Source organism: Macaca mulatta, chromosome 18, assembly GCF_049350105.2.
Source record: "Macaca mulatta isolate MMU2019108-1 chromosome 18, T2T-MMU8v2.0, whole genome shotgun sequence".
Taxonomy (NCBI): domain Eukaryota; kingdom Metazoa; phylum Chordata; class Mammalia; order Primates; family Cercopithecidae; genus Macaca; species Macaca mulatta.
Window position 1 is genome coordinate 57,230,990 of NC_133423.1, and position 25,607 is coordinate 57,256,596.

Here is a 25,607-nt window from a genome sequence, read left to right on the forward strand (position 1 = left end):
GGGTCAGTCCAAGTAAAAGCGAAGAGACGCTGGGATGAAGGGTGTAAGGGAATAGTAAACAAAGTATGTTTGAGATCCACAACAGAATAATGGGTTGTGGAGGGAGGTATTGAGGATAGGAAAGTATATGGGTTTGGCACCATGGGGTGGATAGGCAAGACAATTTGGTTGATAAGGTGCAGAGATCTTGAATTAACCTGTAAGGCTTGTCTGGTTTTAGGACAGGTAAAATGGGAGAATTGTAAGAGGAGTTTACAGACTTTAAAAAGGCCATGCTGTAGCAGGCGAGTGATAACAGGCTTTAATCTTTTTTTTTTTTTTTTTTTTTTTTTAGAAGGAGTCTTGCTCTGTCGCCCGGGCTGGAGTGCAGTGGCCGGATCTCAGCTCACTGCAAGCTCCGCCTCCCGGGTTCACGCCATTCTCCTGCCTCAGCCTCCTGAGTAGCTGGGACTACAGGCACCTGCCACCTCGCCCGGCTAGTTTTTTGTATTTTTTAGTAGAGATGGGGTTTCACCGTGTTGGCCAGGATGGTCTTGATCTCCTGACCTCGTGATCCGCCCATCTCGGCCTCCCAAAGTGCTGGTATTACAGGCTGGAGCCACCGCACCCGGCCCAGGCTTTAATCCTTTTAAAGCGTGCTGTGGGATGGGATATTGGCGTTGAGCAGGGTAAGGGTGATTGGGTTTTAATGGGATAGTAATGGGCATGTGTTCGGTTGCCAGGGAAGGAGTAGAGATGTCCTATACTTGTGGGTTAAGGTGGGGGGATACAAGAGGAAGACGCAAAGGAGGCTTTGAACTGGGGGAAAAGGCAGCAATGAGGTGTGGCTGTAGCCTAGGAATAGTCAGGGAAGCAGATAATTTAGAGGTTTAGAAGCCTGGCCGTCAATACCTACAACAGTTATGGAGGCAAGAGAAACAGGCCCTTGAAAAGAAGGTAATGTGGAGTGGGTAGCCTCCGTATTGATTAAGAAGGGGACAGACTTACCCTCCACTGTAAGAGTTGCCCAAAGTGTCTGTGATGGTCCAGGAGGCTTCTGAGGCGATGAGGCAACGTCAATCTTTAGCCGCTAAGCCGAGAAGGTCTGGAAAGGAGTCAGTCAGAAAGCCTTGGGCCAGAGCTCCAGGGGCTCTGGGAGTGGCCACCGGGCAAGTTGAACAGTCCGATTTCCAGTGGGGTCCCGCACAGATGGGACACGGCTTAGGAGGAATCCCGGGCTGCGGGCATTCCTTGGCCCAGTGGCCAGATTTCCAGCATTTGTAGCAAGCTCCTTGGGGAGGAGGTTCTGGAGGAACCCCTGGCAGCTGCGGTTCAGGCGTTTGGAGTTGTGTGCTGGAGATGTGGCTGGGGTTTGTCTCACAGTAGAGGCAAGGAATTGCAACTCAGAAATAAGTTGCTACTTGACTGCCTCTATTATTGTACACCTTGAAGGCGAGGTTCATTAAGTCTTGTTGTGGGGTTTGAGGGCTGGAATTTAATTTTTGGAGCTTTATTTAATGACAGGAGCAGACTGGGTAATAAAATAAAATGCATATTGAGAATAAGTCGGCCTTCTGACCTTTCAGGGTCTAGGGCTGAGAAGCGTCTCAGGGTTGCTGCTAAACAGGCCATGAACTGGACTAAGTTTTTCATATTTGATGAAAAAGAGCCCAAATGCTAACTGATTTGGGAGAGGTCGAATAAAGAAAAAGGAACATTAACCTTTACTATGCCTTTAGCTCTAGCCGCTTTTTTTAAGAGGAAATTGCTGGGCAGGCTGGGAAGGGCTAGTCACGGAACGAAATTGTAAGCCAGACCGGGTGTGAGGAGGGGAGGTGATAAAAGGGTTATAGGGTGGGGGAGCGGAGTCTGAGGAAAAATTGGGACCTAGCTCGGCCGGGCAAGGAGGGAAGAGGAAGAGGTAGAAAGGAAGATTAGAAAGACTCAGCGACGCTTGGGGTTGGGACTGAGGAGACAGGTGGGAGGGAAAGAAGGAAGATTTGGGACGAGTTGTATTGGCAACAGAGACTAGGGAGGGACTGATGTGTAAAAGAATGCCTGGACGTCAGGCACCTCAGACTATTTGCCCATTTTACGACAAGAATTATTTAGATCTTGTAGGATGGAAAAATCGAAAGTGCCGTTTTCTGGCTATTTGGAACTACTGTTGAGTTTGTATTGGGGTCAAGCGACATTGTAGAAGAAAATAAGGCATTTAGGTTTTAGATCAGGTGTGAGTTGAAGAGGTTTTAAATTCTTGAGAACACAGGCTACTGAGAAGAAGGAAGAGTGGAGGGTGGAAGGTTGCCCATGGTGAAGGAGGCAAGCCCAGAGAAAAGAGAGACACACAGAGAGAAGCAGTTTGGGGGTTCTTGCCCTCCAGAAAAGCAGGAAAGGGGTTGGGGAGCAGAAATAAGGTATTGGGGTGCAAAAATAAGAGATGAGGGCACAAAAATAAGAAGTCAGGGTGCAAAAATAAGAGGGGGGTGCAAAAATAAGAGGTTGGGGTTCTTGCCCCTCCCCCAGAAAAGCAGAGAAGGGGTAGAAACAGGGAGAGAAGGGGTCGGGGTGCTTGCGCCTCTCCCAGAAAAGCGAGACTTGCTGCTTAGGGTGAAGGACCAAGGCAGGCATCCCTGCAGCATGGTCAGACACCTCTAAAACGTGCGTGAGTAATCAGAGAGGCGTCCCTGCAATGATTAAACACCAAGGGAAGGCTGCCTTCCCCAGTCCATGACCGGCGCCAGCGTTTTGGGTCCACGGATAAAACGTGTCTCCTTTGTCTCTACCAGAAAATGAATTGAAATGAAGAGAAGGGAGAGATTGAAGGGTGGTGCCAAGATTGAAAGGAGAAAGAGGCTGAGAGATAGGGAGAGAGGTTGGAGAAGAGAGTAAAAAGGGAGCCACTTACCTGATTTAAAATTGGTGAGATGTTCCTTGGGCTGTTGGGTCTGAGGACCCGAGGTCGTAGGTAGATCTTTCTCATGAAGCAAAGAGCAGGAGGATGGGATTGATCTCCCAAGGGAGGTCCCCGATGCGAGTCACGGCACCAAAATGTTATGCATGTCCGTGCGAAGAGACCACCAAACAGACTTCGTGTGAGCAACATGGCTGTTTTATTTCACCTGGGTGCAGGCGGGCTGAGTCCGAAAAGAGTCAGTGAAGGGAGATAAGGGTGGGGCCATTTTATAGGATTTGGGTAGGTAAAGGAAAATTACGGTCAAAGGGGGGTTGTTCTCTGGCGGGCAGGAGTGGGGGTCACAAGGTGCTCAGTGGGGGAGCTTTTTGAGCCAGGATGAGCCTGGAAAAGGAATTTCACAAGATAATGTCATCGCTTAAGGCAAGGACCAGCCATTTTCACTTCTTTTGTGGTGGAATGTCATCAGTTAAGGCAAGGCAGGGCATTTGCACTTCTTTTGTGATTCTTCAGTTACTTCGGGCCATCTGGGCATATACGTGCAAGTCACAGGGGATGCGATAGTTTGGCTTGGGCTCAGAGGCCTGACATTGGTGTTCTCAGTTTCTATTTCCTGGGCCAAAAAATATCAGGAAATTAAAATAGCCAGTCTCTGGGGCTGCGGTTAACCAAAGTGAGGGGGCATCTGAGATTTAGTTGTTGAAAGACAATGGGAATGAGGGCAAGAAGGAGCCTCTTTAAACACAAACACATCTGGTGTCCACCAGAATTAGGACTGTCTCTTCCCTTTAGTGGAGGTGGCCACATGCACCAGACTGGAATCTTCAACACTAACTGCTGAGAAGGACCAAGCTTAGACCTGTGGACCTGCCATGACCTCCTTCTCCCTCAGCAGGTCCTCAATGAACTTGGAGAGATGAGGGTCAGATTTGCTTTAAATTTCCAATCCTTTCAGCTGGATGTATTAGTTGCAGGCTATGGAAATGAGGAAGAAGGGGAAAGGCAGGAAACCAAAGTTAAGTACACTGCCTAAATTGCACGTTATCTTTTAAAATCTATGTAAGACTCATTTAAGGTAGACATCATTACTCCCTGGACTGCTTCTATACCAAGAGAAAAAGGACAGCCCTGAGCAGAAGGGAAAGGCATGAATTACTTTTCTTCCAAGCAAAAGTGGTGAAGAAGAAAAAATTTCCTTTGACATCCACCTTATATTGGTGCCCCTTCCATTTCATAAAAAGTAGAATGTTGAAGCTTTGACCATAAGAGATCATCTACATCAGCTCCTTTAAAGTGAGGGTCTAGAGTTGGAAGGTGACTTGCTTATGGCTACAGAATACATGGAAAAGCTCTAATAATCAAAGATCTCCATTTCAAAGCTATTGCTTTTCTCAACTGTAAATCTTTCAGGGAAGTAATTCCTTTTGCCCCCGGATTTATAATTTGTAGACTTTTTAATATACTACCTGTGAAATGGATATGTTTGCCATTGTCATTTTACCAGTGATGAAGGGATCAGAGTTAACAAGTTAGCTAATTTCCTGAGACTTGTCTTCCTGAGACAGAGATGCTATGAAAAGCAAGTGCCTTTAAAATATTTTCTCAAGTATCCTGGGCTTCCATTCACTCTTCCCCCCTACTTTTAAGAGTATTAGAGGTTTACTATAGAAAAATTTGAAAAACACAGAAAAGCACAAGAAAAAAATTATATCACCTACAACCTCAGCACACAGAGATAACCAATATAGCACTTTGAATTTATGTTTTTAGTGGTTTTAATACATAAATATATATTTTACATGGGATCATACTGTACATATTGTTTTATAATATTTTTACTTAACAATATATCACGAATACTTCATTTAATATTAATTGACATCAGGTTTTTTTGTTTTGTTTTTTTGAGACACAGTCTCACTCTGTCACCTAGGCTGGAATACAGTGGTATAATCTCGGCTCACTGCAACCTCCACCTCCTGGGTTCAAGCAATTCTCCTGTCTTAGCCTCCCGAATAGCTGGGACTACAGGTGCATACCACCATACCTGGCTAATTTTTCTGTATTTTTAGTAGAGACGGGATCACCATGTTGGTCAGGCTGGTCTTGAACTCCTGATCTCAGGTGATCCACCTGCCTCAGCCTCCCAAAGTGCTGGGATTACAGGCATGAGCCACTGCGCCCGGCCTGTGACATCAGTTTTAAGTTTTAGGATTTTGTGTCATTCATGATGGTTTCTGAAACATACATTTCCAGGTACAATTTCAAAGTCAAAAGGCAATGCTTAAGGCTTCTGGTATTGGTTGCCAGAGACAGTATGTATTTATTCATGTCTTACCAGCAGCATTAGAGTCCCAATGTCCCTGAATCCCTGTCTGTTTTATAAGGAAGTGTAATCTCAACTCTTGCTTTAATATACATTTTAACTGTAGTGATGTTGAACATTTATTGTTCACTGGCACTTATTTTGTGATTTCCCTACTTAAGTAGCATTTTTTTTCTATTGGAACTTTCTTATGGGGAGAGAATATACTGAAGTGGCTCCACAGTCAGGTTGTGGGTTCAAAGTCTGACCTCCCCATTTTTTAGATATATGACCTTTAGCCTTCATTTCCTCATCTGCTACATACACGCTGTGATGAGAAATAACATTAATAATTATATACAAAGCCCTTAGCAAGTATCTATGACATTTATTTTTTTTCCTTTTCTTTTTCGGTTTGGAGACAGGGTCTTGCTCTCCCAGGCTGGAGTGCAGTGGTGTGATCTTGCCTCCCTGAAGCCTCAACCTCCAGGGCCTGAGTGAACCTCTTACCTCAGCCTCCCAAATACTTGGGTCTACAGGCATACACTACGTCTGGCAAATTCTGTTTATTTTTTGTAGAGATGGGGTCTCACTATGCTGCCCAGGCTGGGCTTGAACTCCTAGACTCAAACAATCCTCCAGCCTTGGCCTCCCAAAGTGCTGGGATTATAGGTGTGAGTCACTGTGCTTGGCCTATCTATTACACTGCTTACTAACATACAGTAGAGCTTTCTTACATAAAGAGTATTTCCGTTTTACAATATACAATTCCTACTTAATGTCCTACCTTTTCAGTTTGTTCAGGTCTTTATCTGTGGAAGAGGAGGAAAATAAGAGTTGAGTAGCTCTTGCCATGTATTTTAATATCTTACATCTTTTCCAAATAATCCCATCCATTTTTTCCATATTCTCTCCCCAAACATGGGCATTTAGACCTCCTGCCATTCTTACTGGTTAGCACATGTCCACTGATGTATGCCCCAGTAACAGCATTACTTCTCTTTGCTTCTTTTTATCCTCATGAAAATTCTTTTTTTATGCACAGGATTCTAGATTTCCACACAGATTTGTTTTTGGTGTGGTGTGTTATTCTTCCTACCTATTAGGTCTTTTGAATATGTCTTTGTGTTGCTGGTTAACCTGCACAACATTCCATCTTACACTAAGCATCAGTCTAAATATTCTCTTCCTGCTAGGCCCCTTAGAAAAGGGAAGTCTCGACTGATTGTGACCATTAGTTTCAGTTGTCACTTTCTTTTAGCAGTCTTTAATAAAATTTGCAAAAGATGGCTGGGTGTGGTGGCTCATGCCTGTAATCCCAGCACTTTGGGAGGCTGAGGTGGGTGGATCACCTGAGGTTGGGAGTTCGAAACCAGCCTGACCAACATGGACAAACCCTGCCTTTCCTAAAAATACAAAATTAGCTGGCCCTGGTGGCACATGCTTGTAATCCCAGCTACTCAGGAGGCTGAGGCAGGAGAATCGCTTGAACCCAGGAGGTGGAGTTTGCGGTGAACCAAGATCACGCCATTACACTCCAGCATGGACACCAAGAGCGAAACTCCATTTCAAAAAAAAAAATTGCAAAAGATATTGTGAAATACTGGTGACATAAAACAAAACTGAACATGTGCGAGGTGCCCAAAGAACGTCACAGACCCAGCAACTGACAAATACTTTTTGAGCACCAAAGCCCAAGGGAATGTATAGGAATCGTGGGCATACAGCCCCAGAAACAAATGATATGGCAGCTTCTGATCTAGAGTCTTGGGAATTATAGGAAACCTGACAGCAACTCTGATATTGACTTTAGAATCAAAGGAGAATCTTAAGGATGGGAGAGACAGTCTTAACACTCAGACTCTTGAGGTATAAATATGGGCTCTTTCTCACCCTCATTCCCACTACTACCCTCATGGAAGTTCTAGGATAGCCTACAGGTTTGGCAAGGAAACCACATATTTGCCCTTTCCCTGGGGTCACATAAACCAAGACAAAGCTCTTGACTCCCCTGTGGTCCAAGGGCTCCAGGTTTTGTCCATTAACAGGAACTTCTCCACTGGCACTGCTTAAGAGTCTGGCCAGACCCAGACTTCTCTGACAAGACCTCACTACATCAGGAACTCAAGGAATGCTCCACACTTTGTTTCTGGCCTTTGGCTACTGTTCTTTACTGGGACTCTTCTTCTCTGGAGTACCACCTTGGCTAACTCCTCCTCATCCTTCAGGCCATTTCCCCCATTTCCTTATCCAAGGCTGAGTCAGAGGCTCCTTAAGGTCACATAGGAGCATTCCACTTTCACTGCCTGTTTGGCTGCCTTGCCCATTAGACTATAGAGATTACAGTCTTATTTTCCACTGTATTCCTAGTCCCTGGGATAAAGTAGGTACTCAAAAAATAACCTTTGGGTAAATTATATTCTTTCTTCTCACGCCTATCTAATTCCTGGCCTGCCCTGGGCTCAACAAATCATTGATGAAGCCATTTCCCCACCTTTCTTGCTGCTCTGTCACTGTTCTTTATTGGGTCAGTAAATTTTTTTTTTTAGTTCCTGAGACAAAGTGCCTCACACAGTCCACACCAGCCCCATAACCTGGTACACTAACAATCAGATGCAGTGACAGAGCCTAGGTTGCTATATTCTTTTCATGACACTTTCATACAAAATAAGATTTCAATATTACATTCCCATTTTTCATATTTCCTGAGTATTCCTAATAAGAGCTGGAAGTAATGATTCTTCTGTATTCTGTTCTGATTAGTCACAGGAAAAGCTTTCAAAGGACACTTTAGCACTGGGAAATACTGAACAAAGCAAGCTAGACTCAAGACCTAGTATTTTATAACCTTTATGGAGTTTTGCTCCAAAGTAAACTCTTTTGACTAACAAACATAAAAATTTGACTTAAGTATTTACACTATTCACAGTATTCACAAATTACTTTATAGTGTGGACTCTCTGATGGCGCATAAGGACTGATCTGTGCCTGAATGCCTTCCCACATTCATTACATATATAAGCTTCGTCCCCAGAATGAATTCTCTGATGCTGAACAAGGGCTGAACTCCTTTTGAAGGTTTTGCCACATTCATTACACTGATAAGGTTCCTCTCCACTATGAATTCTCTGATGTCTGATAAGGTTTGAGCTCAAACTGAAAGCTTTTCCACATTCATTACATTCATAGGGTTTCTCTCCACTATGTATTCTCTGATGAGTAATCAGCTCTGAGCTTTGCCTGAAAGCTTTTCCACATTCATTGCATTCATAGGGTCTCTCTCCTGTGTGAATTCGCTGATGTCTAATGAGTTTTGAGCTCTGGCTAAAGGTTTTCCCACACTCATTACACTCATAAGGTTTCTCACCAGTGTGAATTCTTTGATGTATAATGAGATATGAACTTTGACTGAATGCTTTGCCACACTCATTACATTTACAAGCCTTCTCACCAGTATGGATTTTCCGATGTCTAATGAGGGCTGAGCTCTGATTGAAAGCTTTCCCACATTCACTACATTCATATGCTTTCTCACCACTATGAATTCTCTGATGAATAATAAGATAGGACCTCAAACTAAAGGCTTTCCCACACTGGTTACATTTATAGGGCTTCTCTCCAGTATGGATTCTCTGATGTTGTGTTAGAGAGGAATGCTGCTTGAAGCTGTGCCCACATACATCACATCTATAAGGTCTCTCTTCTGGAGGAACATTCTGACACATTATAGAGTCTGTAGTTAGAATCAAGCATCTGTCAGTCTCATCATAAAGGTCTCTCTTTCCTAGAGATTTGTTTGTGAAGATCACTTGATTAAAACTGCCCCCTTGGGAAGGAGATCTTAGTTTCTCCCCTGTAGCACTTCCTTGCTTCCACACTAAATTGCTTTCATGCTCACTAATTCCTCGAAATGAAGGTTCCTGAGGGAGTCCCTGTGATTTTTCTTCTGAGATGCCCTTTGTTGCTGTTTCATTGTTCTCACAATCTGAAACAATAAGTAGCAAACAAACAGATATTACATTTCTCTAGTCACTGTCAATACTTTCTACATGAGAGAAAACAGAAGCTTCTACCTACAAAGATGTCATGTCCTCCAGTATCTTTTTATTCCAACTGGCCAAAAGAGGGTCTCTCATATCTAATAAAGTCTACATCTACACTTTGAATTTCATCCTTTCCTGCCTCTTTTGAGACATCAATTGATAAATTACCTACAATTTTTTTCTACTATTTACAATCTCTTTCTCAACTGATTCCTGTTCATCAGCTTTTAAATAAGCTTAAGTGTCTCCCACCTTTTAAAATTAACCTTCTTGCCTACATATCTCCCTCAAGCAACCTCACTCTCTCTCATAGTGGTTTCACAACCTCACTCTCTCATAGTGGTTTCCTGAAAGAGTTGTCTGCAGCCTTTCAAGTGAAAGTATCCTCATTCCACAATCTGGTTTTTGCCTTACCATCCTCCCCTGCCCCCCACTGCCCCGTCCCCTACTTCCACTGATTCTACTCTCATCAAGGTCACTTCATAGCTCTTTAATCCAATGGGTACTTTCTAGATTATTATTCTACTCTCATCAGGGTCACTTCATAGCTCTTTAATCCAATGGGTACTTTCTAGATTATTACTTAGCCTCTCTGTAGCACTGACACTGAGGATCACACCTTCCTTCTAGAGACATTCTCTTCCAGTGATATTAGCCTGATTTCTGTGGCTGTTCCTTCTTAGATTCTAGGGTAAATCACTCGGAAACACGAGCATTCCTCCAGATTCTGTTTTGGACTCTCATGTATCCTTACTCTACAAAGCCTCTACCCTTGGCTTCCGTTACAACTTATATTGTAAGCTATTGTCTGACTAATGCCTGCCCAGATCCCCAATTATATTCGTATTTTATTAAGCTCTAAAGTCTTATGCTAATTGGGCATTTTACTTTTGAATATTTCACAAGCACCAAATGTACCAACCTAAACAAATCATCAGATGTATTTGTTTTTCCTTATGTTTTCTCATTTACATGAACAATACTACCATTAACCAGATTGTTCAAGACTGAAACCTCAGTATCATCCTCAACTCCTCTCCCTCACACTCTAGTTTTAATAATTACCAGATGTTGCAAAGCAATTTAAATGCTGATGAACAGGAGTCAGCTTTTATGTTCTCCACCGCTCACCATAAGACATATTGATTGAATACACTGTGGCCACTTGGATTATAGCAGTCTCTAATAGGACCATACTCTTGCTTTCCTCGCATGATTCTCCATTTGCAGCTAACTTCTAAACTACAAATCAAACTATGTCACTCCCTGTCCAAAATCCTTCAACGGCACACCACTCCACTTAAGAAACTATACCATTAGCACGACATACAGGTCTTTACGACCCGGATCCTATTTTCCTCTCTGGTTCTTCTCTTACCACCTGTCAATTCTCCATTCAAGTCAAATTCAACTACCTGCAATTTTCAGAGTGGGTTGTATTCTCACACCTTCGATCCTATTTTCCTCTCTGGTTCTTCTCTTACCACCTGTCAATTCTCCATTCAAGTCAAATTCAACTACCTGCAATTTTCAGAATGGGTTGTATTCTCACACCTTCGATCCTATTTTCCTCTCTGGTTCTTCTCTTACCACCTGTCAATTCTCCATTCAAGTCAAATTCAACTACCTGCAATTTTCAGAATGGGTTGTATTCTCACACCTTCGGGATGGTATGGCCTTTACTTGGGCTACTCCTCCTCCCACCCATTTACCTGGCTTTCTCTTACTCATAGTTCAAGTCTTAGCATAGATTTTCTTCCTTCAGGAAGTATTCCTTGATCCTCTAAGATTGGGTTAGGTGCCTTTAGATGTGCTCCAACAGTTCCCAGTGCCTACTTTTATTCTATAATTTACTACATTGCAACTGCCTTTTTACTTGTCCATCACCCACCTAGACCTGAAACCTCTTTAAACCCAGGGCCTGCCACAGTGCCAGACATGTATTGATGCTTTATAAAATTACAACATAATGAAATGAGTGAATGAATAACAGGGAAACTGACACAGGAGGGCTCACAGCAATTCATGAGGGGTGAATACAAAGCCGCTAAAGTGAGCACCTCTGGTTTAGAATAATAAAGGTGATGCTCACATGTGGCAAGTTTATCAAGTGCAATTAATTCTGCATTCTCAAAAACAGAAACCTAAGTGTCAAGAGTTTCCAGATGATTTCCTATTCCTCACCACTTTTAGGGGAAAGGCACGGTTTCCAGGATTTCAGCTGTGTCTTTAAGGGCTGGAGGTGGATGTTTGGTGACTCTTGGGATGCTCTGAGACATGTTAAATCCTTCCATGGCACTGCTGGTTCCTGTGGACTAGCTGGGACCTGAAATCAGGAAAATATGGTTAGCTTTGTGAGAAAATCCCTAGGAAAACTTGCTTAGTAAAAATCTCAAAGAAGTCAATGATGACATCTCCAGGGAGAAAAGAGCATTCAAGGGTATAGACAAGTATGGCTCTACTAGTCACTTCAGGTTAGGCTTCAGTAGAGACATAAAAATTTTTATCCTACTGTTATGATACCATTACATGCTCCAGGCTGTAAATTCCTTTTCCCACAACACATCACTTTTCTCTGTTCCCACCTGCTGCCCTGGGTCATCAAACTCCCTCTCCAAATCCTCCAACAGGGTCACAGCTTCCTCGCCGCTTTTTGGATTATGTTGCTGAACCCAGATCTGCAGCTCCTCAGGCAGAATGCTCAGGAACTGCTCCAGTACCAGCAGTTCTAAGATCTGCTCCTTTGTGTGCAACTCTGGCATTAGCCACTGATAGCAAAGTTCTTGGAGTTGGCTCAGAGCCTCCCGGGGCCCAGGTGTCTCCTGGTAGCAAAACTTTCTGAACTGCTGACGAAACAATTCTTGGCAGGATTGAGTACTCCCATTCTGCTTAAATTTCTCATCCCAGGAAAAGTTATCTTCTACTTTCACTAGTATTAGTTCTTGTTCTGGAGGATCCTGCGGTATCAGGGTTGAAATCGCTACAGATTCCACAGCCATTCTTGGCTGAAACAGCTTAGCAAAAAGCTCAGTACAACTGGGTTCAGTGCTTGAGAAGGAGTGTGAGTAATCTCTTCTTTCCTGAAGGATATAAAAGCAGTTAACTTACAGCAATCAATAAAATCTCTAAAAACTTGTAATAATAAAGATGAGTAACTTTAGTAATACATTGAAAGGGAGCAGATTTGGGGCTATCACTAAATAAAACAATGAGATGATAAACTAAAAATCATTAACCTCAATCAGTGTCTCCCATTATGAAGAATTCCTACCATTAATGTTAGAAAAAACTATTTTAGAAGCCAAAGAATGTGTATGCAACATTAACATCAATCACATAGTGAGAAAATTTCCAATTCTTTTAATTCTGATTGTATCAAGGAGAAAAATTTATCTCTAACATGTATATATTAATACAACTTGTAGAACTCTCTTTTAAATGAAATATAGGCTTCAGAATCAGACTTCCAAGGGTAAAAATATTTAGGCAGAATTTAGTAATACTGATTTTAAACGTTTATTTTTAGTTACTTTCTATCTAAAGTAAGTAATGTTGATTTTCATTTAAGGTAATAATAACTTTTTTTTTTAAGTTCACATTAAACATGAGTTGATGTAAATATTGGGTATTTGTCATTTGATCACATTTGGTGTTTACCAAATTACTTCAACAAACACTGAGGCACTTACTGAGCATTAGGTTAAGGTTTTTGCTTATGAATAAATGAGTCTACTGAGGAATTGACCAAGAACAAAGACGTATCTGTAAAATGCTTACCACGTGTTCAAAAACATAATAGGTACCACATACACAAAAGCAGCAAAAAGATCAGTATCAGTTCTGAAAAAGCCTAGAATATCCCAGGAGTAAAAATGTTCAAAAGCAAAATATGGTAACAAATAGTTATTGTATTAAATGTTGTGAAACAGACCAAACTTGACCTGATTTTAGGATGGCGAGATATCGATAGGAGTGTATGCCCTTAGTTTGTCAGGACAGATGAGTAAAATTCATTCCTCACACTACGATTAACGTTAGAGATTAATTAGCATATTTAGCCTACAAATTTAAGGTTTATTAACCAGTTAGGCTGCACTAACTCGCACTTCTATTTTTATATCCTTGGTTAAACCCGCAGCATTTGCCAAGTCACGGGGTCAGGGGAACTGCGTTTTCCTTTGGAAAGCAGGGTTTTGAGTGCTGGCCTCCTCTAAGTTCCCCAGTCGCTTGGAGACGCCGCGCGAGCCAAGGGGCCGGGACCTGGGGATGGGCAGGCCGAGCAGCGGGGCTCCTCCACTGTCCGGCCCGCGCTCCTAACCCCACCTCCCCCTTCCTAGGGGCCCAAATCCCTCACCGCGAAGCCCAGGAGCGGCCAGGGAATGAGCCGCCGACCCAGAGCGGCAAGCCACAAAGACCGGAAGTGCGCGTACGCAGTGTTCCGCTCTCGTGCGCGCCGGGTTCCCCGCCGCTCCGCCCCTTGCTCTCAGGTAGCCAATCAGAGCCGCGGGATCAACTGGTCCCACTGCCTTCTCCCGGCGGCCGCTAGCCCGGCGGAACCTCCAAGCCCAGGCGAGGGTGAGCTAGGAGTCGGGGTCATTGTGAGGGGCGGCACTCAGGGGCCCCGTAAGCCGCCTGGGCCGTCGCCACCCTGGCTTTCTCCCGGCGCCACCCACGATTGTTGGTGTCGAGTAATTCCCGAATCCCACTCCCAATTTTCTATTAAAATATTCAGATTTTCGGCCGGGCGCGGTGGCTCACGCCTGTAATCCCAGCACTTCGGGAGGCCAAGGCGGGCGGATCACGAGGTCAGGAGATCGAGACCATCCTGGCTAACACGGTGAAACCCCGTCTCTACTAAAAAATACAAAAAATTAGCCGCGCGTGCTGCTGGGCGCCTGCAGTCCCAGCTACTCGGGAGGCTGAGGCAGGAGAATGGAGTGAACCCGGGAGGCGTGGGAGGCGGAGCTTGCAGTGAGGTGAGATCGCGCCACTGCACTCCAGCCTGGGTGACAGAGGGAGACTCCCGTCTCAAAAAAAAAATTAAGATTTTCCTGTGATTCCAGTTCTTTTCCGAGATCTCTGACAAAAGTAAACGCAAATAGGCTGAACAAAAACTAACAGTCACTTATATTGCTCTTGCCTATGAGTATCACTGGAGCCTTACAACAGCTTTGTGCTGTGGCTATATAGTCCCCAATTTACAGCCGTAGACATTGTCCAAAGTCAGGCAACTTGTGACCAGGGACGCCCACGTCCCCATAGTTCAAGGAGACTGGTATCATAGACTCCAGGAGCCTATTTCAGGGTCTTCCCGTTCTTCAGTGGAAGTTGGTATTAAGTCTTACTGTTTAAATTTTTCTGTGGTTATTTAGTCGGCGAAAAATGATGCCTCATGTTTCAACTTTGTGAGCTTAAGATGGTCCCCCTTCATGTTTATTGACCATTTGTGGTTCTTCAGAGATGGCTTTTCCCATTTAAAAAATTAAGGGGGTAAGATTTTTCTTTTTTCTTTGTGAGAATTTTTTGCTTATTAAGGATAGCAACTCATTTGTTGCAAATTGTTTCCCATTTATTTGTATTTATTTTTAAAATGTTACATTTTACATGTTTAAATGTTACATATTTAAAATGTTATATTTTAAAAAGTACATAGGATAATAACAAAGCGATACATACACACATAGAAACAAATTCTCCTTTGTCAGCCAAGACTGTTAAAACACACATATTTGAGAAAAAATGTTCGTTACCATTCAAAGCTATTAGTGACTCACTAAATAATTCTTTATCATTGTGAAATGACTACAGCAATTTTACAAAGCAAAAAAAAATATTAATTTGCTTATAAATTATCAATTGCTTCATAATGAACCACTTTGAGACTTAGTGACTAAAAACAGCAGATGTTTTATTGCTCACAGGTCTGTTGCCAGGAATTCAGGCAGGGCTTAGCGGAGATGTCTAGTCTCTGCTTTATGAGGTGTCAGCTATCTTCACTTAACTGGGGTGGAAGGTCCAAGATGGCTTAACTCACATTACTGAAGTCTTGGTGCTGCCTCTTGGCTGAAGTTACTTGATTCTTCTCCACAAGGCCTCTCTCCATTCAGGAGTTTAGCCCAAGCTTTCTTACATGATGACTGGCTTCCAAAAGAGTGAAGGAGGAGGAAAGATGCTAATTCTCTTAAAGCCTGAGTCTGGAACTGGCATTATATTCTTCTGCAGTATTCCATGACAGAAGGACTAGAATGGTGGAAAAGGGAAATAGACATTACGCGGCTTGATCGTAGGAGGAAATTTTGGCAGTTATCTTTGCATCTAACCTAACACACCTTGTTATATTGAGAAACCTACTACGTAAGAGTGAGACTATTGAAAGAGAGAAGGCATATCAGTTGAAATGCTTTTGGCTGCAGTAACAGGAACCTTACTAGATGTCCTTATTGTTTAAGCCTTTTTAAAACAAATCCTAATAGCTAGATGCATGGAGATAAAATCATTCCCAGGGTTGGTTACTTCTGCATCTGGACAATATTGTCAAGGACACAAGTTTCTTTCTTCTTTTGGCTCTGCCATCTTTAAGTGTGTTGTTTTCCCATCTGGCTTGCTTTATGGTCCTAAAATGATTCCCTCAGTTCCAGATTACAGATAATGTTCAGAGACCAAAAAGGGGAACACCTTTATCTTCTGCCCCTTTAAAAGATTAAGGAAACTCTTTTTCCCCGGCAGATTTCTCTGTCATGTCTTATTAACTGAAATTGCTTTGAGTGCTTACGTCTATCACTGATAAGGGAGGTAAGGCCTCCATGGTGGGATTAGGACAATTGCAATTTATATCTTAGGGCTAAGGAGAAGGCCAGCCTCTCCTAAAGGACACAGACACTCGAGGGAGAATGCATGAAATTAGGGCTGTGTTAAAAAGGCAGAAAAGGGAGATAAATAGATGAATGTTGAGTTTGCAACAGTAATATCTGCTTTGATAGGTAATCTGATTCCCTTGTATAGGTAAGAAAGTGAGACACTGAGAAAAAATCCAGACTCCTGTCCTTCCTTATAAGATGTTACATATGTTTAAAATATAAAATATTAATAATTACTTACTTGCAAGAGATGTAGACTAGAGATTTAGAGCTAATTTCTGGGACATAGTTTAAGTTCCCACTGAGATAGCAACTGATTACCCCGTAGGGGCTGTAGGGCCTTAGGACCTCCTTAGAGCCCCTTAACGGCCTTAGCCAACAATTTCCATGACTTATTTAACTTTCAATGCTATCGATTATATCAGTGCCCTTGAAATCATTCCCTCCATCTTCCCCCATCCCCAATCTCACACATATCCAGTCTGCTTTAATATGAAAATATTTGCTAAATTATTGAATCAAGGTTAGAGAAGTATAATTTTTGTTTTTCTCCTTCAGACGTTCTTAATTTTTGTTTCTGTTTTTTTAATGATATGTATGACAGATGTGAAATAATGTCAGCTCCAGGCATTATCAGTGATCAGTGAGTAAGGTTGCTCATTCAGTGAAGTCCAACTGCTTGAATTACTGTATCATGCAACATCGGTCTACTTTATGATATTTATCAAGTGAGATAAGCCCATTGAAAGTCTCTTAACTGTAAACAACTATTCAATAATAAAGGATAGAGAAAATGGCTTCTGATGCACAAAGGAAAGGAATCATTTTCTTTTATTTTTATTTTTTATAGAAATTTTTATTTTTCCACAGAGACGAGGTCTCAATATATTGCCCAGGATGGTCTTAAACTCCTGGGCTCAAGTGATCCTCCCATCTCAGCCTCCCAAAGTGCTGGGATTACAGGCATGAGACACTACACCTGGCCAAATCATTTTCTTATTCAGCAAATATTATGAAATATTGGTATATGTGAAACACAGAAGAAAAGTAGGGATTCAAATGAAGTAAAATATATATGCTCTTTCCCGTCACTCATCACTGTAATTCCTAGAGTATCAATTCCATGAGGGGAAGGCTTTTGTCTTCCATTGTTGTCTCTCCTGCACGGGCTAGCATTGTGTAGATATGTTGATGAATAAATGAATGAATATATAATACATATATACAAGACGAAGCATTGATGCAAAAACTAGTGAGAGTATTTGAAGCATTCAAAGAAATGGAGTATACATGTAGGAACATTTTTAATAATATGCTTAGACTATTTTAATATGAACCCAGGATTTGTTTTTATCAGTTATGGTAAGATGACAGACACAGAGGCCATTGCCTTTACAAGAAGAGTTGTTTATTACAATTCTAGAGGATAAGACGCATGGTATGCCATGGGACCACTTGCAGGGAGAAGCAGGGAGAGTGAGAATGAGTGAGAAACGAACTGATGCTAAGCCTTTATTACTATAGTGGCGGTAAGTTGCAAAGTGGAGATGTGCGGGCAAGAAGCAAAACACACATATTGGGGCTAGTGGTTGGAGGGTTTGTAGTGAGATTTCTGAGGTCCTGAGAAAACACAGGGATGGTAGAGGTATAAACAACCTTGAGCCTCCAGCACTGGCCAGTGACTATAAGCTACCACATCATCAATTACAGGATATCAAGAATAGTCACTGTACTATTGTATTCTATGGCTCTTCCATGATGTCACTAATTTAGCAGTTGTATTTTTCAGAGACAGATAATAGGATGTATTAACAGAGCATGACAGTGCTTATTTGTAGTATCCAAAACAGTAAACAAAGGCCTTAGTTACTAAGTTGTTTCTGTTGGCTGCTAATGTCAAAGAAAGCCTTTGAGGTTTCTCCTGACATTTATTCTTGTGTTTATCAAGTATAGAACAGAGTTAAAGCTTCAGGTAGGCTATTATTATTGTTTTACTTTTTGCAGGTTAACCACAGTGATAAATCATTTGACAGGGTCCCACCGCAGCTCTTAATTCTGTCAGTCACTTCAGAAAGATCTTCCACTGGGATTCTGTTCTGTCTTAGGGATAATTCAACAATGATACATAGATACATTCTAAGAACTTAAAAAAAAAAGGCAATGCCTAAATGCGTGGAATATGAGTAATAAAAAGAAAAACACATGTTCTCGTAGTTTTGTGGGTAGAAAACTTGAGCATTTGGAGAGAAAGCATTGAAAAAAAAAGCTGTAGGAATTAAGTGATAAAAGACACTCACCTCATTTCATTATACCTATTATATGTGATAAGGTGGATATGTTTAAAAACCTAATCTGTGGATATCTTTAAAAATCCAATCTGGTTGCCTTGAGCTTGTATTATTTGCCTAAATTCTTTTGTTGTAGCTATCATTATTAAAAGGAGAGTTAGATTTTAATTGAATTCTTGATAGACAATGAATTTATTGAATGCTCATTGGGTTTCTGTTTGACATTGTCTAATAAGAAATTTATTTCTTTTAATCTTGCTTGGCAACATAGTGGTAAATGAATAACTAATTTACATATTCCCCCAAATTACCTTAAAGCCTCCTAAATGCCAAATATACTTTTATTTTTAAATATCTTTCAGGTGGTACAATATAATTTGCTTATCTTTCTGGATATGTGTAGCTTTTAAAAATTATTTTTATATATTATTTTATATATTATGTTTTTATGACTGGGATTATACTGCTGCATGTCATACTTTTCTTGTAAATGGCTACTTCTTATATTTAAAATATCCAGTTGAATACCTTCTTGTGAAACTTCCTTTATTTATAGTTTACCAGTTTGAAATTTGTAATCAAGTATACAGACAATAAATTGACTTTCATTACTGGTTTTGGAAATGATTATCCAAAGGGAACTTTTGGGGCTAGCACCTTGGGGAGGAAGGGGCAAGTGAGTATGGACAGAGTAATACAGTGTTTAAAAGGTCAGGTTCTGAAGAAAGCCTGGTTCAAATCTCTGCTCTCTTAATTCTTAGCTCTGTGACCTTGTACAAGTTTCTTAAACTCTGTATACCTCAGTTTCTTCTTCTGAAAAATAAGAATGATTATTGTGTCTACCTCATAACATTGTTGTAAGCATCAAGTGAATCAATACATTTAGAACAGTGGTCAATAAATGTGTATTGTTATTTGTGGGAGGAGGTATTGAGTCGGTGGGGAGAATGTGGAGGCTAGAAGAAGGAATATTTCTGCAGGTTTGGATATGCCCAATGATAAGAACAATTTAGGGTCATTATTAAAAATAAACCTTTCTATGTCTTCAATCAGAACACCTATTTTTTTAGCAAATACCCCAGATGATTCTTAGTATCAGTTAGTTTAGGAAACTGTGATATGGTAGACAGAGTACAGGCTTTAGGGTCAGACAGATGTGGATGCTGATCCATCCATTAAACAATTATGTGTAAATGTCTACAGGTACCATTCTTTGGCTACAGCAGATACTAAATCTGATAAAAATATTTCTACGTTTATCCTTATAGACCTTATAGTATATATTGGGATTTCCACTCTAAGGCACCAACCAGGGCCTCATTGAGTGACTTTAATGGACTTATTTTTTATTTTTTTTTATTTTACAGACATAGTCTTACTCTGTCAATCTGCTCAATCGATCCTCCTGCCTCAACTCCTGAGTAGCTGGGAAGACAGGTGCACATCTCCAAGCCTGGCTAATTTTTGTAATTTTTTTTTTTTTTTTTTTTTTTTTAGAGATGGGGTCTCACCATGTTGCCCTGGCTGGTATCAAGCTTCTGGGCTCAGCAATCTGTCTGCCTCGGCCTCCCAAAGTGTTGGGATTACAGGTATGAGCCACCATGCCCAGCCCATATTTACCAGATTTGGAATACCAAAAAGTATTTGACAGTGATTTGAATTGGAGTTCAGTTTAATATAATTGCTGTCCTTATCTACTTCTAAGATCAAAACGGGAACAGAAACCCTGTTTTGTTTGTTTTTTAGTAAATGAATTAAAGAACACTAGTATTAAGATCAATGTAAGAGTGCTATTTAATTTAATACTGTGAAAAATAAACATTAAAGATAAAATACGATTTTCTTGTAATCTTTTGAGTATTGCAGTTTTTATCCTTTGATTTGCAGATTCTGGATATATCTTCCACTGGCTATGGTGGTTTTCTCTTCTTTCTACTGTTGGTGCTCATGCATTAAATACAGTATTTAAAAACATTAAAAACAAAAATGCATTTTGGACATTGCTGTCAAGGAAATGAGATGTTCATTCTAGTGGCATTTTAGACAGCTGAAGCTTACCTCTTCAAGAGCCAGAGTTATCACATTTTGAACCTTCTAGTTATATTGTACATTTCCATCTCTTTACAGAGTATATTGAACACTCTTAGGGCTATAATTTACTCTCACACAAAGTATGATTTTTGGAAATTATGGAAGTATTGGAAGAAGGATACAAACTCACTTCTCATTTACTATTCAACCTGAGGCAATCCACTTTCCTGTTACCATTCCACTAAAGTTGAATCCTTGAACATAATGACTTCTCAATCCTTAGCCTTCCTGCATTTTAGCATTTATCACTGTTAATAGCTTGTCCATTTTTTTTAGATTCTAGGGCACTATTTTTCCTCTCCCTCTCCATCCACACCTTTGCCCTACTGCTGCTGCCTCCTCCTTTCTGGTTACTTCCTTCTGAGGTCATCTTCAACACTCCTCTCTTCTCCATATATATTCCTTCTCTGGCAGTGATTTCATTCTTCCACTTATGCATAAACTATCCCCAAATTTGTACTTCCAACCCTGACTTGTCTACCAGGCTCTAAATCTTAATATCCAACTTGTGTGAGCATCTGTTCTGGACAATTCACCAATGTCTCAACATTCACACAGCCAAATCCAATTCGACTGCCTTCCCCCATCTTAAATTTTATTATTAGTCATAAATTGCTATTATTATGAATTATTAAAATAGAATAATTATCTTACTTTCTTAACTTTCCTTTTTGCATCACACTGTCAAGACTAAGTAGAAATTTTAGGGCAGTGTAAGGGACCAGAAAAATTGGCCATTCTTTAACTGTGATCCTATTGAAGCATCATTTGAAATAGCTCAAATTTATCTTCTTTTTCTTACTGCTGTTTCAATTCCGGTCTTTGCTGTCTTTCTTGTAATAGCTTTTTAGTCCTTGTCTTCTATCTCTCCTCTTATTCCAATGCATCTTTCAGATTGCTGCCAGAGTCTTAATATGAATTTGATTATGTAATCATGCTATTTTATAAATATTTGCTGCTTTGCCATGTCCACCAAATACAAGGTACATACCCTTGCCCTACCATCCAACATATTCCTTCTTCTGACCCAAACCCATGTTCACCCCACATACTCAGGCACCAAAGGTGATGTGCCATTTCTCTTATCCTATTCTGTCCAACTTCCTGGAATTTGCTCCAAATATTATTATTTATTTATTTGTTTGTCTATTTATTTATTTTGAGACAGAGTCTCGCTCTGTCGCCCAGGCTGGAGTGCAGTGGCACGATCTTGGCTGACTGCAAGATTCGCCTCCTGGGTTCACGCCATTCTCCTGCCTCAGCCTCCCGAGTAGCTGTGACTACAGGCGCCCGCCACCATGCCTGGCTAAGTTTTTTGTATTTTTTAGTGGAGACGGGGTTTCACCCTGTTAGCCAGGATGCTCTCGATCTCCTGACCTTGTGATCTGCCCACCTTGGCCTCCCAAAGTGCTGGGATTACAGCCGTGAGCCCCCGCGCCAGGCCTATTATTTTTAATAATCTTTTTGCTTTTGGTTGAAATTTTCAGCATCCTTCAGGCCAGATTACATGATTTTCCTTGTGAAACCTTCCTCAGCTCCCTAGGAAGGGCTCTGTTATGATGTGCTCCTCTTGACTTATTTATTTATTTATTTGAGACAGGGTCTCACTGTTACCCAGGCTGTGTGCAGTGGCATGATCTCTGCTTACTGCGATCTCCACCTCACCAACTCAAGCAATCATCCCACTTCAGCCTCCAGAGTAGCTGGGACTACAGGTACGAGACACCACACCCAGCTAATAACTATATATATATAAAAGAAATGGGGTTTGCTGTGTTGCCCAGGCTGGTGTTGAACTCCTGGGCTCAAAGGATCCACCCATGTCCGCCTCCCAGAGTGCTGGGATTACAAGTGTGAGCCACTTCTCCTCTTGACTTATTTATGTTAGTCTTCTCAGGACCTGGCAAAGCACTTTGAGCATAATGTTAATTTCTTTTCAAAAATTCAAATTACTCATATTTAGAAATTATCCTTAAAAGGAACTTTTCATTACCATTTAGTTCTTTATTCGTAAATTTCCTTTTTGGATTTCTTAGAAAACGAAAGTAGTATCATCATTGTCATAATCACTTTGACAAACATTTAACAAATGTCTACACTGTTTATATACAATTGAGGTACAGAACAATTTAATAATTGGTTCAACACTCATCAACTGAGTGAACTGTATAATAGAACTAGAGTGATGTTTCCTGATTGTACTTCTCCAGTGCTGCGCTGCCATGAAGCCATCAGTGAGGACTAGCTGAGATTATGGGAGCCAACCACATCTTCAGGTCTTCAAGTTTCATTTGAAGTACAAGGTCATAACCTGACTCCTACTTGACACATTTCTAAGCTTAGTGGCTAATATAATTTTAAACAAGTCTCAAGGAAATTACATGAAGTTAGACAAGTCTAGCCAATGTTTAAATAGCAACTGATTTCTCAGTATCCTAGGAAACTACATCAAAAGTAGGGACTCAAAGACTCTTTAAATAGAGGGAATGTCAGGATCTCTTCAAGCTTCACAATCAAGGGTACTATTAATTAACAGTTTGTGTAGGTAAGCATGACAACATAGCAGAGTAAAATTAAGAATATACACAAATGAATGCCTTTTGCTAAAGAACAAATCTAGCCAAACTGAACAAAATAAAAAAGTAATTATCTTTCTAATCTAACTTGCCTACAATTTTACCACAATTTTTACTACTATATATTAGTCCATAAAAGGACCCCATACTAGTAACATCCTATAGTTATAGTAAAATATATGATATTGAATGTCAATCTATTTCATAGGATAAATTTTTCTGTTTTTATAGAATTTACTTGTACAAGGAATGAATACATTAATTAGCCTAAAAATCCTCAGTAGTTCTTAGTTATTTGAGTGCATTACTATTAGTAGTATTTATGTTAATAATATATATAAGGGGTTAGTATTATAAACAGTAAAACATCACATATTCATCATATTTATTAGACTGAAAGGTCATTAAGTGTGCAAATAATAATTGTTCCAGGTTACTTAAGCATTTTTCAATATTTCATGTTCCCAGGATTCTTTTAGCTCTTTCCTCTCTCCTCTCTGGCTTGACAGGAAACTTGCTATTTTGTGTTACATTCACCTATTATTATGCATTAACAAGCAGGTGATAATTAGTGGTGATACTAAAACTAATTGTAAAATGGTTGAAACCATAAGATGACCTCTACTGCTTTAGAAGTAGTTTGACTGGAGACAGTAGAGTAAATAGATTTTTGTTTACCCTGCATTCCACAGTCCAAGAGTTCTGGTGGCAGTTCTGCGACTGTTTTTCGTCACATGCTGTTGCAGGATTCGACATTTCCCTAGAGCATGCTGCCCCCTGTTGGCCATTTAAAGCAGGGCACGTTCAGAAGGATCCTGGTGAAGCCTGCAGTGTAATTTCTCATTCCCAGTAACACGTAATTTCTGAACATAGAAATTTGGATTTTAAATGTCTAAAGGCTTTATCAAATATTTTAATTGTAAATAAAAATTATATAACATCCCAAGGAACCAAATAATCTTGAATACTTTCTACCAAACACTTGAATACAAAGATGCTGTAAAAGAATAAATTTTATGGCCGGGTGTGGTGGCTCACTCCTGTCATCCCAGCACTTTGGTAGGCTGAGGCCAGCGGATCACCTGAGATCAGGAGTTCGAGACCAGCCTGGCTAACATAGTGATACCCCATTTTTACCAAAAATACAAAAAATTAGCTGGGCATGGTGGCGAGCGCCTGTAATCCCAGCTACTCGAGAAGCTGAGACAGGAGAATCACTTGAACCTGGGAGACGGAGGTTGCAGTGAGCTGAGATTGCGCCATTGCACTCTAGCTTGGGCAACAAGAGCGAAACTCTGTCCAAACAAAAACAAAAAACAAACAAACAAATTTTATCATAGCTACTTTTGAGTTACATGAACAGAGAAAGAAAATTAGCCCTGAAGAATTTGTTTACTAGAATTTTACAGTGAATCTCCTAAGGCTGAATTTCTCTTATACTTATTTAGTCTTATAAATTCAGTATCACTTATTGAGTGATGGTGTATGTGAAAACTAAATAACTTTGGCCTAAATGAAAATGTTGGGTATTTAAAATGTCATTAATATACAAAATATTACTATGTCTTAATTTTTAAACACTTAATTAAATATAAAAAAAAGTTTATTAAGCATCAGTGAGCCAGGCAGTGTACTAGGTTCTGTGAATACCACAGTCCCAGTTGACCCTTGAACAACTTGGGGGTTAGGGGAACTCATGCACCTACATATAGGTAAAAAATCTGCATATCGGCCAGGCACGGTGGCTCACACCTGTAATCCCAGCACTCTGGGATGCCAAAGTGGGAGTACTGCTTGAGTCCAGGAGCTCAGGACCAGCCTGGGCAACATAGCAAAACCCCATCTCTACTAAAAATACAAAAAATTAGCCGGGCGTGGTGGCACACACCTGAGTCCCAGCTACTTGGGAGGCTGAGGAGAATCACCTGAGCCTGGGAGGTCGAGACTGCAGTGAGCCGAGATCATGCCACCACACTTCAGCCTGGGTGTCAGAGAGAGAATCTGTCTCAAAAAAAAACAAAAAACAAACAAAAAAAAACCGCAGTTTTTTCAAAAAACAAACAAAAAAAAACCGCAGTTTTTTTTTTCTTTCTTTCTTTTTTTTTTTTGAGACAGAATCTCACTCTGTTATCCAGGCTGGAGTGCGGTGGCATAACCATAGCTCACTGCAACCTTGAACTCCTGGGCTCAAATGACCCCCCTGCCTCAGCTTCTGAGTAATTGGGATTATAGGTGTGCACTACCAGGCCAGACTAACATATATACATATATATTTTTTGTGGGGAGAGTGATGGGGGAGTCTTGCTAAGTTTCTCAGACTGGTCTTGATGCCTGGCCTCAAGTGCTCCTCATGCCTCGGCGTCAGCCTCCCAAAGTGCTGGGATTACAGGCATGAACCACTGTGCCCCAGCCCACATATAACTTTTGGCTCCCCCCAAACTTAACTACTGATAGCCTACTGTTGGCTGCAAGCCTTGCCCATAACATAAACAGTTGATTAAAATATATTTTGTATGTTATATGATTACATACTGTATTCTTTTTTTTTTTTTTT

General features: G+C 40.8%; 2 protein-coding genes across 3 annotated transcripts in view; one reads left to right on the forward strand and one right to left on the reverse strand.

The window, feature by feature from the left end:
• Positions 1 to 3,073: 3,073 nt before the first annotated feature.
• On the reverse strand, positions 3,074 to 13,671 carry ZNF397 (zinc finger protein 397). Of its 2 annotated transcripts, XR_013408094.1 has the most exons (5): positions 13,596 to 13,671; positions 11,827 to 12,321; positions 11,426 to 11,567; positions 5,986 to 9,183; positions 3,074 to 3,868 (listed from the first exon to the last, which is right to left on the reverse strand). XR_013408094.1 is itself a non-coding variant. In NM_001261310.1 (4 exon segments), coding segments are annotated over 3 exon segments (1,602 nt in total). In that variant the 5' UTR covers positions 12,241 to 12,321; positions 13,596 to 13,625; the 3' UTR covers positions 7,267 to 8,137.
• Positions 13,602 to 25,607, forward strand: part of LOC106994479 (uncharacterized) — a 90,009-nt gene continuing 78,003 nt past the window's right edge. Inside the window, exons 1-2 of the mRNA XM_077974936.1 lie at positions 13,602 to 13,816; positions 19,884 to 19,975. Of these exons, the coding sequence (XP_077831062.1) occupies positions 13,621 to 13,816; positions 19,884 to 19,975 (288 nt within the window). The 5' untranslated portion in view covers positions 13,602 to 13,620. The remainder of the gene's footprint in view (positions 13,817 to 19,883; positions 19,976 to 25,607) is intronic.